Below are 18822 nucleotides of genomic sequence, written 5' to 3' on the forward strand. Positions count from 1 at the left end.
GAGAATGATTCTTATAATTTTTAGAAAAATAAGTTGGTCCATAGACACATATATTATGTTTTTTTATTAAACTAACTATCAAATTAATTAGTAGTGTACAAGAGAATATTTTTTATTTCCTTAAATAAAAACTACGGAACTACCTAATATGGTTAACATATATATGACAATTAATGATTATGAATAATACATATTTGATAACAATTTATCTAACATATCTTTTTTTAAACTTTACACTATTAAAGAACTTAAACAATCACATTAAGCATATAATAAAAAAATTTAGATTTTTCTTATATGTTATATTTTGAATTTTTAAAAACGATTATAAATTACTAAAAATGGTAAAAGTCACACATTGAAAATTTTGTGATCAATGGTTTAACTTTTTTTTTGTTCAAGGAAGATACAAATGATCATATATCGTAGGGGTGGGCGTTCGGATACATGTTTGGGTTCGTATCGGATATTCAGAATAAAGTTATAGAACCCATTCGGGTATTTATACATTTGGAGTCGGGTTCGGGTATTTTATGTTCAGGATCAGATATTTTGGGTTGGGTTCAGATATTTAAAGTTTGAAGAAAAAATAAATAAATTATTTATTGTTTAAGTTTTTTGTATTTAAAATATATTTTAACTTAACTGGTTTTCTAATTTCTAAAAGACTAAACTATTATTAGGTTAGAAAGACACTAATTTAGTTGTTGTTTTGAAATTTTAGATGCAAATTTTGTTAATGCAAGAAACAAGAGCTTCGTATGTATTTCAAGTGAGTAGCAAATGATTTTGTCCATAATTATATGTATATTATCTATTTTGAGCAATAAGCATCATTAATATAAATATTTTGAATAAAATGAGAGAAGTAAACTAGAAATATAGGGTTAAGTATACTTATGTTTGGTTATCTTTAGATATTCATTCGGGTTTGGATATTACCCGTTCGGATTCAGATATTACCCGAACTGGTGAAATAAGTAATTTGATTTGTTGTTCTTGAATTAGATAATTTTTAGACCGAGCTGGTGAATATATACTTGCCAGACATTTATATTTCGAGTCTGCCCTTATATTCTATAACAACTTGATATATTAGATTTGAACACTAACCTGATAATATAGTTTTCCAGTGATTTTTTTTTCAAACTTTTGAGTCTTAGATATGTATCTGGAGTGAAACTAATTTTTACAGATGTCTATTTTTAAAAAATTTACACATATAATTCACCGAATTCATAGAAAAATTTTTAAAAAGAAACTTAAATCATATCAATGAAACAAAGACGGGAACGAAAGCACAATTTATAAAGGTAGAAAATGAAATAACTTATAGAGAGTCAATAGTTACAAATCGAGAGCAGAAAACCTAACCCTCTTTTGTCATTATACAATCGATGTTGCCTATTTAGTTTTGGTGATTTGTGTCAGTTGCAAAACTTAATTTTTTTTTGTGCATATAAAGTCTTAAAATTAACTAAAATGAGATGTAATATGTTAACTATTCAACAACGATGATATATTTAAGAGACCAACATTTGTATTCATCATTATATAATCGATGAAAATTGTAGTATTGCAAAATGTTAAAACCATTTAATAAATAAACATTATTGTAAAAACTCACCCCGCGCATACGCGCGGATTATCATCTAGTTTGATAGTAAAACCAATGATTTTATACACTGAATGTCATTAAAGGAGAATATTACATAAACAGTTTACTAGAAATAAGTTTTTTCTTATAGATTCTTCTTAGTATAACCTTATGATTCACACAATAACCATGAAAATTAAGGAATCATTTTGAGAAAATGATAAATATTCCTATAACTATAGAAAATAATCATCTAAATAGTTTTAATAGTCTTATTTACTATATACATAATCTACAAATATATAATATATGGGTTTATATGTTAAATATACGCACCACTTGCAATATATAGGAGTTTCAAATTACAGTTAATAAAACCAAGTAATCTTAATAGCCCAAATTACACATAATAAACCCAATAATGCTAGTAGTATGTATTATACACGATAAACCTTGTAATCCTAGTAGTCTGATTACACACAATATATCCAATAATCCTAGTAATCCGATTACACACAATAAAAATATAATAAAGAAAAGTTATCTTCTGGATTTCCTCGCACTTCATTAGGAGTTTGTCTTATTCCAATTCATGTTGTTGCGTATGATACATCAACACCAGTCATGTGTATAACCAAATTGATCAGAGTATTGGGGACATACAAGACAATGGACATAAAAATGTATGTATAATTTATCTTCCACGAGATTCTCCAACTGATGGAAACCATGTTTGTTGCGGTTTTCCTTTCCTCATTTCAATCTGGAAGAAATACTTTTAGTGTATGTAAAACTTCTTCCTTGTTTGTTAATCTTTCTGCAATATTGTGGCATATATTTATGACCTGAAACTCCATAGAAGAACTCATAAAATATTCAACATGTAACATAGTTAAAACTTTTACAACTAATCAACCATAACTCTATAAGTATTATAAGAAAACTCTATAAGTAAGGTCACTATGAAATATTATAACCACTGTACCAAACTAGTTAATTCTTAGTCAGATCATTTTTACTGTGAATTCTTATATTGGCTGTATAGTTTAGGCTGTATAGTTTACTTACAAATCGCTCGCTTGATAATTTTGGGATTGGAGGTTAGTGTTTGAACGTCTGTCATCAAACAGAAGAGCTATGTTCATTGCTCTAAGTGTTCTTAAGCTCTATCTTTCAGTCTTATGTTGCAGCAGACTCCCCAATCTGGCTGTCAACATTACTGGAGGATGAATGTATGCTTTCATCTACTTGATTTTTTGGGTTTAGGCTGTTGTTTATCACTGATGACTGTTGGTTGTTTGTTGCTCTGTTTTTTTCGTTTTATAGCTACTGTGGAAATCTTTGTATGTTGTGGTAATGATGATTTGGTTTATAAATTTACATCAAGTTCGAAAAAACAATGTCAGTTCAAGATACTTTTTCCTTTTAAATAACAACTACAGTTTTTAAAGCCAAGCTTAAACCTAACCACAATTTTTAAAGTCGTTTTCAATTTATCTTTGAATTACTATCTAATTTTACATTACTCATGATATATATTTCATTTTAATGATATTCTACAAACAAATCATCGAAAATGGACATAAAATGAACCTGAAACCCAAAAACACAGTAATGAAAACGTTTTAATCTCTCGAAATTTTCATCAAATCTTATTTTTTATATTATCCATGGTAGAAACTTCATTTTAATGATATTTATTTAAAAAAATCATCAAAACGGACATAAGTACCTCTTATTTGAGCTTAAAAACTTGTCAATGGAGGATGAAGATGATGAGTACGATTGGGAAAAAGGAAAGAAAGTGGGCCTAGTGTGATTTCACTAGTTAAGATTGCATTGTGGAGTCAGGTGGTTGGGATTTATTGTCAATTTATTTAAATGAAAAATTAAATGTATTTTTTTTTTTTTTTTGACGTCAAACGGCCATTCTATTACTCAAACTTGAGGTGGTCTAGGTAACCAGACCGGAATAGAACAACCAATAAAAAATAACTCCCTATGGAAGGATCTAGCAGTTTTCGCTAAAAAGTCTGATAGCTGATTGTGTGCTCGTGGAACATGAATGATGTCGAAATCTGGAAAGCATATCAGAAGCGTCTCTATCTTCTCCAATTCTGTCGCAAAGCTTGGCCAAGCCTGCGGATCCTTTAACATTGCAATCAGCTCCTTGCAGTCTGTCCCAAAAGTCTGACATGTTGAATGTTGAAGCATATTCTCCATTGCCCAACGCAGTGCTTCTACCTCCGAGTGCAAAGCTGATTCTCGTCGACAGATATTCTTTGTCCCCATAAGTTGCGTGCTTCCCCTACTGTCCATCCAAGCCCAGCCACATCCGCTAAAGCGAGCTGATGATGTCCAAGATCCATCTAACAGACAGATATTACCCAAGCTTATGACTTGGGGCACCACATTATCACTCTCTTGTGCCACTGTTTGCACCACATCGTTCGCATCAAACCAGGCATGACATTCGCTTTCTGCATGTCGAACTATCTCCAAAGGATCTCTATCAATCCCCCTGAATAGTTTTTCATTCCTAGCCTTCCAGATATACCAGATAATCCAGGGATAAGGATCTCTATCTAATTCTGGCGCGATAATACTGTTCTTCCTCCAGAATAGATAATCCATATTTGTATACACGCTTGATACCGGAAAAATATCTGGACATGTAGGAGTCGATGATAAGGACCAAACTTGCAGCGCTGGCGGACATTCGAATATGGCATGGGTTACAGATTCTTCTGGCTCACCACACCTAGGGCAATAGTTATCACACCTCATATTGCGCCTTGCTAGGTTCCTTGTTACTGCTACATGACCCGTTACCAATTGCCATATAAGATGGCATATTTTTTGCGGCGCCTTTAGCTTCCAAGCAAAGGCTTGGAGCTTAGTGATGCCCGGCTCCAGAATTTCATGTTCCTCCACTGTCTTTAAGAGATTCTGAGCCACCCAGTATCCAGATTTTACCGTGTATTGGCCATTCTTCGTGTAGTTCCAGCAGAAAGTATCACGACGATGAGTCGAGCTTATGGCCAGACTCCTTATGAGCGGTATGTCATCAAGATTGACATATTGTTCCAGTAGATGAACATCCCACTCCTTTGTAACCTGATTAACGAAATCACTAACACGCATATTAGGGTGCATAACTGGCGCTACAGGGACCGCTGGTCTCGCCGGCGTCGTTGGAATCCACGGATCCTCCCACACCTTAACTCCATAACCTGAATGTACTTTATGTCGTATTCCCAGTAGTAACAGCTTCCTTGCAGCAGAGATACTAGTCCACACATATGATGGACTGTTGGCAGATTCTACTCTTAGTGGAGAACTCAATCTATAGTATCTTCCCCTCAAGACCCGGGCTACCAGAGAGTCTGGGAATTGAACTAGCCTCCATAGCTGCTTTGCCAGTAGAGCCAAATTGAATTCGTGGATCAACCGAAACCCAATTCCTCCCTCTTCTCTTGATCGGCAGACCTTTTCCCATTTCGCCCAGTGTATCCCTCTTTTTGGCGGATTTGAACTCCACCAGAATTTAGCGATAGCACTTGCTAAATTTTCACATATCTCCAATGGGAGCAGGAAAGTAGACATAACGTAGGTCGGAAGAGATAGTAGAATTGACTTAATCAACACTTCCTTCCCTCCTTTCGACAGCCATCTTCCTGTCCATCCATTCACTCTGTGCATCAACTTCTCCTTGAGAAAAGCAAAAAGTCTACATTTTGAACCACTTATGTCTTCCGGGATACCTAAGTAGGTTCCCATTCCTCCTTCATTTTGTATTCCAAGTGAATCTTTAATCTCTTGTCTAATCGTTGCGTTAATCCGCTTACCAAAGAGTAATGACGATTTGTTGAAATTGATACATTGACCTGATGCTTTGCCGTACTTCCTGACTACTTTCATCACTTCTTCACATTCACGGGGCTCCGCCTCACAGAAGAAAAGGCTATCATCAGCAAAGAGAAGGTGGGAAACCGAAGGACACGCGCGTGTGACACGCATCCCCGTTATCCTCCCTTGGTTCTCTGCATGACTGAGAAGGCGAGAGAGCGCTTCCGTGCATAGAATAAAGATGAAAGGAGACAAAGGATCTCCTTGGCGTAGGCCTCTACCAGGGACAATATTTCCTCTTGGTTGTCCATTCATGAGCACCTTGTATTTCACCGACGTAATGCAACGCATTATCCAGATAATCCAGGTTTCCGAGAAGCCCATCTTACGCATAACAGCTTCAATAAACGACCATTCCATCCTATCATATGCTTTACTCATGTCTGTCTTAATGGCCATCCTCTTGCTACGACCACTTGGTTTAGTTCGCAGAGCGTGGAACATTTCTTGTGCAATCATAATGTTATCTGAAATCTGCCTTCCAGCAACAAAAGCAGACTGAGTTTCTGAAATCAAGCCTGGTAGCACTTTTTTTAATCTCTGGCATAAGACCTTAGAGATTATCTTGTAACTGACATTGCACAAGCTGATTGGTCTAAATTGAGTCATCTCATTCGGCTTCGTTGTCTTTGGGATGAGACATATATTCGTGTCATTCAGTCCATTCGCCACTGTCCCCTCAAAAAGAAATTCATTAACCATAAGAGTTAAATCGTCCTTTACAATATCCCAAAATTTCTGGTAGAAAAGTGCAGTCAAACCATCTGGTCCTGGGGCCTTTTCTGGGTGCATAGCAAAAAGAGCTAATTTGACCTCCCATTCGGAGACCGGTCCTGTAAGGTTATCATTCATCTCCCCGGTAATAGTCGTAGGGACTTGTGCTAGAGCCTCTTCGATCTCCTCCGGGATTGAAGACTCAAAAATCTGTCTAAAATAGCTGGTAGCAATGGCTACCAGTCCTTCGTCATCCTCAACTATATTTCCATTCGCGTCTAGAAGCTGCGTTATCTTGTTCCTCCCTCTTCTTTGCTTTGTTAGGGCGTGGAAAAATTTAGTATTCCTGTCACCTTCTCGCAGCCAAAACACTCGACTTTTCTGTTTCCAGAACAGTTCTTCCGCCTTAAGAGCATCAGAGAGTTCTTTCAAAGCTGCTGCAATTTCCGCAGTTGTGGCGTTGTCATCTGCATATAGACCCTCCACTTTTTCTTTCAACTCCTCCACTAATTTCGCCGAATTAACATTATGTTGTCTTCTCCACTCGCTTAAGGCTTTCCTGCAGCTCGAAATATGTTCCATAATAGTCGCACTGGGAGGGAGATCAGGAGATTTCCATCCCTCAAGAATAACTTGCCTTAGCTCCTCATTATCCAACCATCTTTTATCAAATTTGAAATTTCTTGATCTCCTCATCGGTTTAATGAGTATGTTTGCAAGAATCGGACGATGATCCGATCCCCATAGCCTCATATATTTCACATTCGAGTGGGGAAACTTCTCATGCCAGTCTGCATTTCCTACTGCCCTATCGAGGCGACATCGCACAGTTTGTCCTCCTGCTCGCTTCCCCACCCAGGAGAGCATGTTCCCAGTGAAAGGGAACTCTAGCATCCCACAATCATTCAGCATCTGCTTAAAAGGCAGAAACGAACTATCCGGACGTTGTCTCCCTCCTTCTTTCTCAGTGTGTCCTGTAATTTCATTAAAATCACCTATCATGAACCAAGGTCCATTTCTTGTTGTTGAGAAACGCGTAAGGCGTTCCCAAACTTGATCTCGTCTTTCTAGTACAGGATCCCCATAAACAAACGTCATATAGACTTTTATTCCATCAATGACTGCCTCAATGTCAATCATACGGTTATTCGAAAATAAAACATTAACTTGAAATTCATCCATAAAAAATAAAGCTAAACCTCCGCTGAGTCCAAGTGGCTCAACAGTAAACAAATGGTCAAAACCTAAGTCGGTCTGAATGTTTTGCAACATCAGCCTCCTGTTCTTCGTCTCAGAAAGGAACACAAGTCCTGGGTGATGCTTCTGACACATCTCCGTAAGGCGTCGAACTGTGAGGTCGTTCCCAATCCCTCGACAGTTCCAACTGAGTGTCTTCATGGATGAGTTTTTGGGGTTTTTTTGGACCCCTCCAACTCATTAGCATCGTGATGAAACGTTCGTCCTTTCCTCGAACTGGTGTGACGATTGTGTTTTTTGTGTTCTGGATCCCCCGAGGAGGAGACACCATGCTTCCTTGGAGAACCTCGACGGAGGAACTCCACTTTCCTCATCGGCATTCCACGTGGGGCCAAAGAACGTGAGCTCCCCTTACTTGAACCTTTGCTCTTGTTACTCTTTCCTCCAAAGTGGGAACGTACCGGAGCGTCTTGAGACACAGCATCTTCTTCCATTTCTTCCAGCTCCTCTCCAATTAAATCATCCGCTTGCTCATTCCACACCTCCATATCGTTGTTTTGCTCTTGTTGATGCACCACCACACCGTCGGGCTCGACAATCTCCATATCCTGCAATGCACCTATTATCTGACCTCTTTCCAAATCCTCCTTATAACCATCATTCCCCATAGGAGAGAATGTAATAGCTCGAGGATCACCCCTATCGCGGAAAGTGATGTTGCCATCATTAGAAAGCAATCGGGATGGAGTTACAATAGTACTTGCAATTTTCCTTCCGCTACTCCGAGACGTTCCAACTATCTCGGATGGCTCGGACTCAACTTGCACTATTGACAGCCCCTCAGCATGAGTGTCATCATAGCCACCCGACTGCATTATACCACCATGTCGCTGCTCACGTCGGGAGGCCACATCCCTGACGTCTTTTGCTCTCCATGTTTGTGTCTTCTTCACCTCATACGGAGCGTATCTGCGACTATAACGCTGAGGTCCACGTTTGTCCTCTGATCTATGAACCCGGTTATCCCTATCGCTGTCATAGCGAGGCATAAACCGATCGTCCCGCGGTCTGTAAGCAATCTCAGAGCTCGATGATTTGACAGTCTCTGGTCTACGCTCATTACGCAACACAGGTTTGCGATCATTCCAGCTGTGATAACGATCACGCTCTGTTCTATCAGCCAACAAAGATTGGCGATTGTTTGGCTCAAAAGGAAGCTGAACCCGAGAGAAAACCCCAGCCTCCTTAGCCTGTAATCTTTGCTCTTCCATCTTCTTAGGACAATTCTGAGCTTCATGTGTCAGGAATCCACAATGTGAGCAGTGTTTAAAAAGCTTTTCATACTTGAACTGTATGGTTACTTCATCACCTCCTGGAGACTGCACCTTCTTATTGAAAATCAAAGGCTTCCTTGTGTCAACCTCCACCAGCAGCCGTCCCGCAGATAACTCAATTGTGTCAACGTGTCCAAGCTTCTTACCAATATTCTTCAAATTCCTCACCGTCCAGTAGTGCAGAGGTATTCCTGAGACCTCTACCCAGAATGGGATGACCCATGGATACTCATCGTGGACTACGGGTTCCCAACGAACCAGTACAAACATACAAAAATTGTAGTGGAAAGGTCCCTGACTAAGAACATGCTGAATATCCACTTCTGATGTAAAGTTTAGCAAGAACTTTCCATTACCAAGGTCATTTGCCGTAATTCTGTCTTGCAGACCCCATTGAGTAGGCATTGCTTTGATGAGCTTCTCAACGTTCTGTTTCTTAGGGTTCAGAACTTTACCAATGAGGGACATACGAAACTCCCGAATGGTATGAGACCCGTCATCCTCCTCCAACAAAATAGGCTCATCATCATCTTCAGACAAAATTCCTTTCCCTTTAACGTCTGCCATAGGAGCAGAAGAAAACCTATGAGAAGATCCCATAGTTGCGCAAGAGACCACGGATCCAGCGATCCAATGACAAGACGGATTTCTATACAAGCCAAAGAGCTAGTAAAAACCGATCCAGACAAGGGCAACAGCAGAGTTCAAACAGATGTAACAGTCGAGACCGAAAGCAACTTCCTTGGCGGGGAAGCTATGAAGATCCCGATCACCCTGTTGACGGAGCCGTAACACCACACGCACAGAGTCGATGAGATGGCTGATCTAACGTCAATGAACGTCTAGATCAGAGGAAGATCGAAATCCCAAAGAAGATCTCGATCTCAGAAGACGTCGCCTTAGAATCGCCTCAGAGCGCCGCTAGGGTTTTTTTTCGATTCAAAATTAAATGTATTAGTAATGGTGAAGTGTAATATTTATATTAAATAAATGGAAGATTACTTTAGTAAGTGCAAACACTAAAGGGTATTGAAAATAGAGAAGGGGTAGGAAGAATAGTTTTTTTTTTCAATAAGGGCATCTTGAGTTAATGTCCTCTAAAAAGGGAAAATGAAATGTCACCCAAATTGTATATTTTTGGTTGATTTTGCTTACAGAAATTTGAATAATTTTAATTAGTTTAATGACATACAATATAATTTGAAACATTTAAATTTCAAAGTTATCCTCAAATGAACATGCTTCTCGGAAAAAAAAAATATTTTTTTATAAATGTGTTAAATATAATTTGGTAATGAGATTTTTGAACATACGAAAGGCCATATGTTTTTCTAAAAGATTATATAGGATAACATATGTTTTTTATCGTTTTTTATAAGAAAAAGTAAAAGTTGATAGATTTTTGTCATAATATGTAACTTAAAATGTGCATAAAATGAATATTTGAACATAAACTATTAAAATAAAATAAAAAATTCTAAATTGCATATTTAAATATTTGTTTTACAAATTTATACATTTGATTGATTCTCACTTGGATAAACAAAAGTGACAAAAAAGGTGTTATATATAATTGTGGATTTAGGTCGGATGTTTTAAATATGTAGATGTAATATGAAGAACAAATTTAGAAATAATTTTTCAATTAAAAAATAATAATTTTAATGAAAATATAGTATCAATATTAAATTTCAAAGGAAAATATTTCTTCATAATAAATAAAATATTATTACATTTTGAATTGTAATATTATTGTTTTCATTTATTTTAAATTTGAAGTATAAGTAAATTACATTAAAATTAGGAGAAATCATGATATTTACAACTGTTTTCTCTCTCGGCCGAATAAAGCGACTTTCCAAAATTGACTCCAGCACCGGTTGTGCTCATTTCCTTTGTTTTGTTGTTAATAGGATAGATTAATAAAATTCTCTTTTGGTTCTATGGAGAATGCGAAAGGGAACGGGATTTTTAATCTTCAAAATCAGGTCCGTTCTCTGAGAGACTTCATTGACGTTTCTTCGTTGGTGATGATTGCTGTCTGTTTACTCTTGTTCTCTACCAGTACCAAAGCAATTCGCTGGTTCGTCTATGTAACCATTTCGTCCCTCATCAATACTGATAAGAGTTTTTCTGGTTATTTGATTTTCTTCGCCGGTGTCCTTCTTACTGGTATTTACTGCTCATGTTAAGAAATTTAGAGTTGCATTTCTCCAACTTTATTCCTTTGTGCTACCGCAGATGGCTATTTATATGGGTTGTTTATTGCGAGTATGTTTTGAATTCTTCTCTCCAAAGGTTATTTACTCTTATTACTAAACAGTTATAGGCTTAGTGGTACATACTCATCGTAATTGGGATCCTGGAGTATTATTAGTGGAGATATGCATAGACGAAGAAGTTTGTGTGGAACAGTCATACCTCTTGAACAATATGGAAAATTATCTTTGCATTGATATGTGTTGGCCTGCCTCAGTGAATGGAGTTCAATGGAGACGCTCATTTATCGTACTCGTTCAAAAAGTAGTGGATTTCACTATGATTAAGAAACTTGGTATCACAGTTCTGGAGGGGCAGATTGTTATGATGGTGGACACCCGACTAAGAATGTTTTTACTATTAACGAATCAAAAGATGATGATCGGTTTATGTGCTTATCGATATCAACACAAAAGAATATTTATAACTTGGAAAATAACTACAACAAAGCATGTTATCTCCTGGAGCAGGAGTGTGTGGGAACCGAAATTCACACTGTCGATTTCCGTTTAAATAAGGAAACTAAGAAAACCCTAGTTTCCCAGAGGACCCGGATATCTGTTAATTACCACACGTCAAGCAATCAGAACACGAAAATAACAACGATAAAAATAAGAAATCGAAAAGAGAGCAAAGTAGATCTTATTCCGAATCTGCGTATGAGCGTTACAACAAGGTATAAGCCTGAGCTCGAGAGCTGTCGGCGAGATTCCTAGTTCTAGCAACCCTAAGACGGCTAAACCTAATTGAGTCGCAGCTCGAAATAACAAAAACGAAAAATTGCCTAAATTGCTCTAAGTGCTAAGTTTGCTCTGAAAAAGTTCTCCCCTCTGCTCCTCGCCTAGGACTCCTTATATACTAGCTCCAAGGTCGGTTTACGCTTTTACTCTTCTGCCCTTAAGCCGTCATAGCATAAAATGGAGATTTTTTATTTTTCCCGATCTTCATAATTATCTTCAAAACTTCCGTATTTATCCGCGGAAACTTGACATTTATCCTTCCTCGTGGGCCAAGCGTAAACCATGCTGTGGTTTACGGGCTTTTGGGTAGGAAAATCGTAGGATGGGCTTCGAATCGTGTTTTAGGTCCCTTTGGACCGTCTTCCGACTCGACATGTTTACTACGAGTTTTCCGCGGTTTCTAATCCGCGAAGTTTGATCGATGAATTAGAATAGCGGGAAACATGGACTGAGCTTGCTACGGTCTTCGGGAGATAGCATTCGAAGGTTTGACGAGAATGCATGGACCGGTGTCGTGTCGATGTTCGGAAAGGTTCAATCGCTACACAGCGACCGAACTTTGGCTGGAATCCGGTCGCTACGTAGCGACCGAGTGAGACGAGCGCTCGGTCGCTACGTAGCGACCGAGCTTTGGCTTGAGCTCGGTCGCTACGTAGCAACCGAGCGGGACGATCGCTCGGTCGCTACGTAGCGACCGAGCGGGAAGATCGCTCGGTCGCTACGTAGCGACCGAGCTTGGCTGAGCTCGGCCGCTACGTAGCGACCGAGCGGGACGAGCGCTCAGTCGCTACGTAGCGACCGAGCTTGGCTGAGCTCGGTCGCTACGTAGCGACCGAGCGGGACGAGCGCTCGGTCGCTACGTAGCGACCTAGCTTGGCTAAGCTCGGTCGCTACGTAGCGACCGAGCGGGACGATCGCCCGGTCGCTACGTAGCGACCGAGCTTGGCTGAGCTCGGTCGCTACGTAGCGACCGTGCGGGACGATCGCCCGGTCGCTACGTAGCGACCGAGCTTGGCTGAGCTCGGTCGCTACGTAGCGACCGAGCGGGACGAGCGCTCAGTCGCTACGTAGCGACCGAGCTAGGCTGAGCTCGGTCGCTACGTAGCGACAGAGCGGGACGAGCGCTCGGTCGCTACGTAGCGACCGAGCTTGGCTGAACTCGGTCGCTACGTAGCGATTTGTTTCGAGCTTTTCGTCGGACATCTCGATTCTTTCTTCCGTAGAGCTTTTTCGTAAGAAAGAGTCTATTTTGAAAAATACTCTTCGGAGAGATTCTTATTTTTCTCCTCGGACGTTTTGAATGTTAAATTCGTCGTAACCGTTTTTGACCCCAACAGTTAGCCCCCCAGCCCGTTAGAGTTGTGATTCTAGCGGGTGGATAGGTGATTTTGACAAGTTTAAGTGTATTAGACAAAATTTACATTTAAAATTCCGCGGAAAAAAGTTGTCGAGACGACATTCCGAACCCATACTTCTATAAGTAGTGAGCTCCTGTCATTCATTTTCTTCACACCTTTCCTTCTTCATTCCTTCAAAAACCTCTCTAGTTTCATAACTTTCCTCTCAACATGTCTTCCTCCCAAGGTGATAAGAAAGATTCCGACGTCGAGATGGGTGAGGCCACTTCTCCGGCTCCGATTCCAACTTCTCCGGCGGAAGTGCCGGCTTGTGTTGCCGGTCATCTTTCTTTCCGAGAAAAACTAGTTCGTCGTCAAGCCGAGAAAGAACTAGCTCAAACCGGGTCCGAGCTTCCGTCTTCTTCCGTGCAGGTCGTTGCCCCGTGTCATGGGATCGTCGTCGCTGCTCCTCTCCCGCAAGTCCTACCTGCGGGATCTTCCACGACTCTGATCCTCGTCGAGGACAAAGAGAAAGCCGCTGACTCTATACCTCCGCCTCCAGCCAGAAAAGAAATCGTTCTGCCATTGCGTGCTCCTAGCGCTGTCCTGGCTACTCAGCCTAAGAGTCAGAAGAGGAAACTTGCCAAGGGCGGCGACGGGGAGACTTCGCAGCGAGGTGGGTCGAGCCTAGCGTTGGGACTTCGCGGAAAGGTTTGTTTCTTGTTTGAATTCTCGATCGTCTTTCGTGTATTCTTTCCACGGACTTAGTCTAACCAATTTTACCGTTCGCAGTTCATATCGTTGATCGATGGGATGATCAGCGAATGTGGTTCTGAGACCAGTCGCCTTTCCGGGGAGTTGGTGGAGCTTCAGGGCAGATGGTCCGAAACCGAGGCTATGTTGACGGCTGTCGAGGACTCTCACTCTGCGAAAGTGTCGAAGCTCGAGGTTGCGATAGGAGAGCTTGAGAGGGACCTCGGGAAGACGGCGAGTTCCTTGCTTAAGGAAAAGAAGGCCAGGAAGGCCAAATCCTCGGAGGTGCGTCGACTCCAGCGTCAAATCGAGAGTGATGCTGGACTAGCGTGCCGCGGGATCCAAGAGGCTACGGATGCCCTTCGCGCGGAGTTTCAAGCTCGCTTGGCGAAGATTTCTGCTTCCCTGGGTTCCCTCGAGTGTATCCGGAGTAGGGATTTTGCTTTGGCGACGATTGAGGGTGGGATGGCCGTAGTTCAGTCGTTCCAAAGTGAGACTCCCCCGACCTTGGAGGCCGAAGAGGCCCGGCTGTCCGGCTGCAAGGGAGATATGGCGGCCGGGGATGGAGATTTTGATCTTATCCTGGCCGACCTGAAATCCGCATGCTTCCTTCCGACGTGTTCAGAAGACCCAGAGGGGAAAGACCCTATGGTCGGAGAGAACGGAAGTGACGCGGCTCCAGGCTCGGACGAGGCAGCGGGTGAAGAGGGGGCGTAAGTTCTGAGGGTGACTTGGGTTAGATCTCTTGCGAGAGATTTTTTTTATGTTTTTATGTTTCGGCCTTGAATGGCCTTGTTTGTATTTCGGGACTGGCCGTGTGTGGCTTTGAATCCCTGCCGCTCCGCGGCTTTATAATATGATAATCGGATAACGCTTTTTATGAATTTGTGAATAGTGGGGAGGAAGGTGATGAGTTGTCGTCTCATATCCTTCTTCGATTGTGAAATGTTTTATTCGAGGCCTGTTTCGAGAGTTCTTCCGCGAGACGTGAACTCTGCGGGGGTGCTGAAGGTATCGAACGTAAACATAGAGGCGTGGTTTAAGAATCTCCTATCTTTCGATATCATGCCTTTGAGATGTTAGAGACCAGTGCGCTGGGTTTAGGGCAAGACCTAGGTTTACTTTCGGTTTAAGGATTGTGCGGTGACTAACCGGCTATTGTTTTTCCTGTCGCGATTTCTTCCTGATTCGTATCAATGTAAAGTCCGCGAAAAGTTCTCGGCTTATATGACTTGTTTGATACGAATCGAGCATCTCTCCGGAGACCGGAAGTGCTAGACCAAAATTTCGGATTTCTTTTATAGCGCTATTATCCTTGTGTTGGATGTAAGAGAGTCATCTCCGTGAGATGTCTATGTCTGTTTAGGACGTTTGTGAGTTCGATGTGATCAGCATCGTACTTGGTGGCGTGTGCTTTTGTTTTTATTATTTTGCGCAAAATGAATGTTAATGTGTGCATGTGTGTGTCTTTTTGCGGAGATTTCGTTTGCTCGGAAGAAACCAGCTTTGAGGCATCTTTTGCGACGTCTCGCGATGCTAAAGGTTGATTCTCCCAAGCGGCCAACTGATTTCCGAAGACCTTGTTGCGATTTCGCGGGTGAGGATGTTTTAGTAAGTCGAAAACACCAAAAGTGTGGTAAGAAGTTTTTTCGATTTTTTGGGAGTATACGAGTACACGTACCCACTCCCCCCCCCTTTTTTAATGAGGGGGGACAGCTGAATTTGCCTTTCGGCAAACTGCCTACGTACTCCTTGCGGAGATCAAGCCGTCTCGTAGTTCAGTGATTGCGAGTTGGTTTGTTTAGTGATAGTATTTTTTGAGATGCATCGCATTCCAGGTTCTAGGGATTTTTATGCCTTGCATGTTGGTTATTTCGTAAGAACCTGGTCGGACGACTTTTTCGATTTTATAGGGACCTTCCCAGTTTGCTCCGAGTTTTCCCGCGTTTCGTTCAGCGGCGTTTTGGAAGACTTTGCGAAGGACCAGATCTCCCTGATTGAACCTACGATTCCGTACGTTGGAATTATAGTATCTTGCAGCGGCGTGCTGGTAGTTTTGAATTCGGATGAGCGCTCGATCCCGGCGTTCGTTAATGAGGTCGAGGTCGTCCAAGAGCATAGCATTGTTGAGTTCCTCTCGTTCAGGTAAGAACCTTCTTCGAACACCGGGAAATTCTACTTCTGCGGGAATCATGCACTCCGTGCCGTATACCAGGGCGAAGGGAGTTTCTCCCGTTGCTCGCCTTGGGGTGGTACGGTGAGACCAGAGGACTCCCTCGAGTTCGTCGGCCCATCTACCTTTTTTGGCCTCCAAGCGTTTCTTCAGCCCGTCGAGAATGGTCTTGTTGATTGTTTCAGCCTGTCCGTTGCACTGCGGATATCTGGGAGTTGACTTGTTGAGTCGTATCTTCCACTTTTCGCAGAATGCCTCGAATCGGGTGGAAATGAATTGAGACCCGTTATCGGTTACGATTTCGTAAGGAACTCCATGCCTACAGATAATGTTTTTCCATACGAAATTCTCGACTTGGACGTCTTTTATACTTGCGTATGAGTCCGCCTCTACCCATCTTGAGAAAAAATCGGTAAGGACTAGAAGGAAACGCTTTTGCTTTGAATTATGTAGAGGTCCGACGATATCCATGGCCCAGCGCATAAAAGGATAAGGCGATGTGATGGAAGAAAGAACTTCGGCCGGTTGTCGGATAGTTGGCGCATGCCTTTGGCATTTTTCGCATTTTCGTGTGAATTTCTCGCAATCTCCGATCATTGTTGGCCAATAGTATCCGTGGCGTTTGATTTTCACGGCCAGTGATCTTCCGCCGGAATGGTTGCCGCATGAGCCGGAATGTATTTCCTCCATTACTTTCCTCGCCTTTTCTCCTTCCAGGCACGTCAGGAGTGGTCCGGAGAATCTCCATTTGTAGATTTCGCCGTCCACTGTTACGTAGCGTGCGGCCTGTGTTCGGATCTTGCGAGCCGCCCATTTTTCGGCGGGCAGTTGCCCGTCGATAATGTAGTCTCGAATCGCAGCCGTAATCAGATTGCTCCGATGGTGGTGACATCGTAATCTCTTCTTCCTCGTCGTCTTGACCCTCTATGAGATTGCAACGACTGGTGGTCCGATACTCGGATGTTCGATGAATTCAACTGGAATTACCCTTTTGAGTCCTGGATCGGAACTTGATGCTAAGGCCGCGAGGGCGTCCGCCTGGACATTCTCGGAACGGGGGATCCGGGTAAGGGCGAAACAGTCGAAGTCTTGAGCTAGACCTTGGACCAGTTTGAGGTACGCGCTCATCCGTTCGTCTCTGGCTTCATATTCTCCGCTGAATTGACTGGCCACTAACTGGGAGTCGCAGTAAGCGTGGAGATTACGTATTTTTAAGCCATGAGCCAAACGTAGACCTGCGATCAATGCTTCGTATTCGGCCTCGTTGTTTGAGGCATGGAATTCCAGTCTGAACGATTGTTCCAAGATCTCGCTCATTGGAGATGTGAGACGGATCCCGATACCCGATCCTTGCTTGGATGAGGATCCGTCGACGTGGAGGAGCCAGGTAGAATTTGGTTCCTCATTGGTTATTGCCCCCGCTGGAAGTTCGACCAAGAAGTCTGCAAGCACTTGTGATTTTGCGCTTGTCCTTGGTCGCTATTCGATGTCATACTCGCTCAACTCGATCGCCCACTTAGCCAAACGACCTGATTGACTTGGGCTATGCAGAATTGTCCGTAAGGGAAAAGTCGTGAGGATGACAATCGTGTGGGATTGGAAATATGGTCTTAGTTTTCGGGCCGATGTCACGACCGCGCATGCCAATTTTTCCATCAACGGATACCTAGATTCGGCGTCCAGCAAGGTTTTGCTTACGTAGAAAATAGGTTTCTGCTCTCCGCATTCTTCCCTGATCAGGACTCCGCTTACGGCCGTTGCTGACACCGCGATGTACAAGAATAAGGGCTCTCCTTCCACAGGTTTTGCGAGGACTGGAGGAGTAGCTAAATAACGCTTCAGCTGTTGGAAGGCGTTTTCGCACTCTTCCGTCCATTCGAATTTTTTATTTCCTCGCAGGACGTCGTAGAAGGGCAAGCACTTATCTGTTGATCGTGAAATAAACCGGTTAAGTGCTGCGATTCTGCCGGTCAGTCTCTGGACCTCCCGCTTGTTCTTTGGTGAAGCCATCTCGATTAGTGCGTTGATCTGTTTTGGATTTGCTTCGATGCCGCGGTTGGTGACCAAGTAGCCGAGGAATTCTCCTGATGCCACAGCGAATCTACATTTCGTCGGGTTGAGCTTCATGTTATGGGAGTTTAGTTGTGCAAAGCATTCTTCGAGATGTGATACGTGATCTCTTGCTTTGAGGGATTTGACGAGCATGTCGTCGATATAAACTTCCATCGTTTTTCCGAGTTGTTTGGAGAACATTCGGTTCACGAGTCGTTGGTAAGTTGCTCCAGCGTTTTTGAGGCCGAAGGGCATTACCTTATAGCAATAAGTTCCGCGATCGGTAATGAACGCAGTCTTCTCACGATCGTCGGGATTCATCCTAATTTGATTATAACCTGAGAAGGCATCCATGAAGGATAAGAGTTCGTTGCCCGCTGTTGCTTCTACCAATCGATCGATATGTGGTAGAGGGAAGCTATCCTTTGGACATGCCTTGTTTAGGTCGGTAAAATTTACGCAAACTCGCCACTTCCCGTTTTTCTTTTTGACTACTACGGGGTTGGCGAGCCAGTCCGGGTATCTTACTTCCGTTATCGGCCCAACTTTAAGCAGTTTTTCGACCTCATCGTTTACTGCGGTAGCACGTTCGGGTCCCAGCTTCTGTCTTTTCTGTTTGACGGGTTTGAATGTCGGGTCGATATTCAGCTCGTGACATGTTTTATTAATGTCGATTCCTGGCATATCTTCTGCAGCCCATGCGAAAGTATTAAGGTTCTTTTTAAGACAGGTTATGAGTTCTGTCCTTAAAGGCTCG

At 42.2% G+C, this 18822-nt stretch overlaps 1 protein-coding gene across 1 annotated transcript; it reads right to left on the reverse strand.

Moving 5' to 3' along the window:
• Nucleotides 1–3837: 3837 nt before the first annotated feature.
• Nucleotides 3838–7552, reverse strand: LOC125578963. The gene is made up of 4 exons (XM_048742122.1): nt 7420–7552; nt 5768–7194; nt 4010–5440; nt 3838–3966 (listed from the first exon to the last, which is right to left on the reverse strand). Exons 1-4 carry the CDS (start codon nt 7550–7552, stop codon nt 3838–3840), a joined length of 3120 nt encoding a protein of 1039 aa, XP_048598079.1.
• Nucleotides 7553–18822: the final 11270 nt, after the last annotated feature.

The sequence above is a fragment of the Brassica napus genome, chromosome A10 (genome assembly GCF_020379485.1).
Source record: "Brassica napus cultivar Da-Ae chromosome A10, Da-Ae, whole genome shotgun sequence".
Taxonomy (NCBI): domain Eukaryota; kingdom Viridiplantae; phylum Streptophyta; class Magnoliopsida; order Brassicales; family Brassicaceae; genus Brassica; species Brassica napus.

What these genes read in the sequence shown, in the direction of transcription:
- LOC125578963 (XM_048742122.1), bottom strand. Translation starts at nt 7,552, where the DNA reads ATGTGTCAGAAGCATCACCCAGGACTTGTGTTCCTTTCTGAGACGAAG. An exon ending in GCCACTTGGACTCAGCGGAG is followed by an intron (nt 7,195 to 7,419) that starts GTTTAGCTTTAT and finishes ATGAAATTACAG; the next exon opens with GACACACTGAGAAAGAAGGA. An exon ending in TTACGTCGGTGAAATACAAG is followed by an intron (nt 5,441 to 5,767) that starts GTGCTCATGAAT and finishes CTCTTTGGTAAG; the next exon opens with CGGATTAACGCAACGATTAG.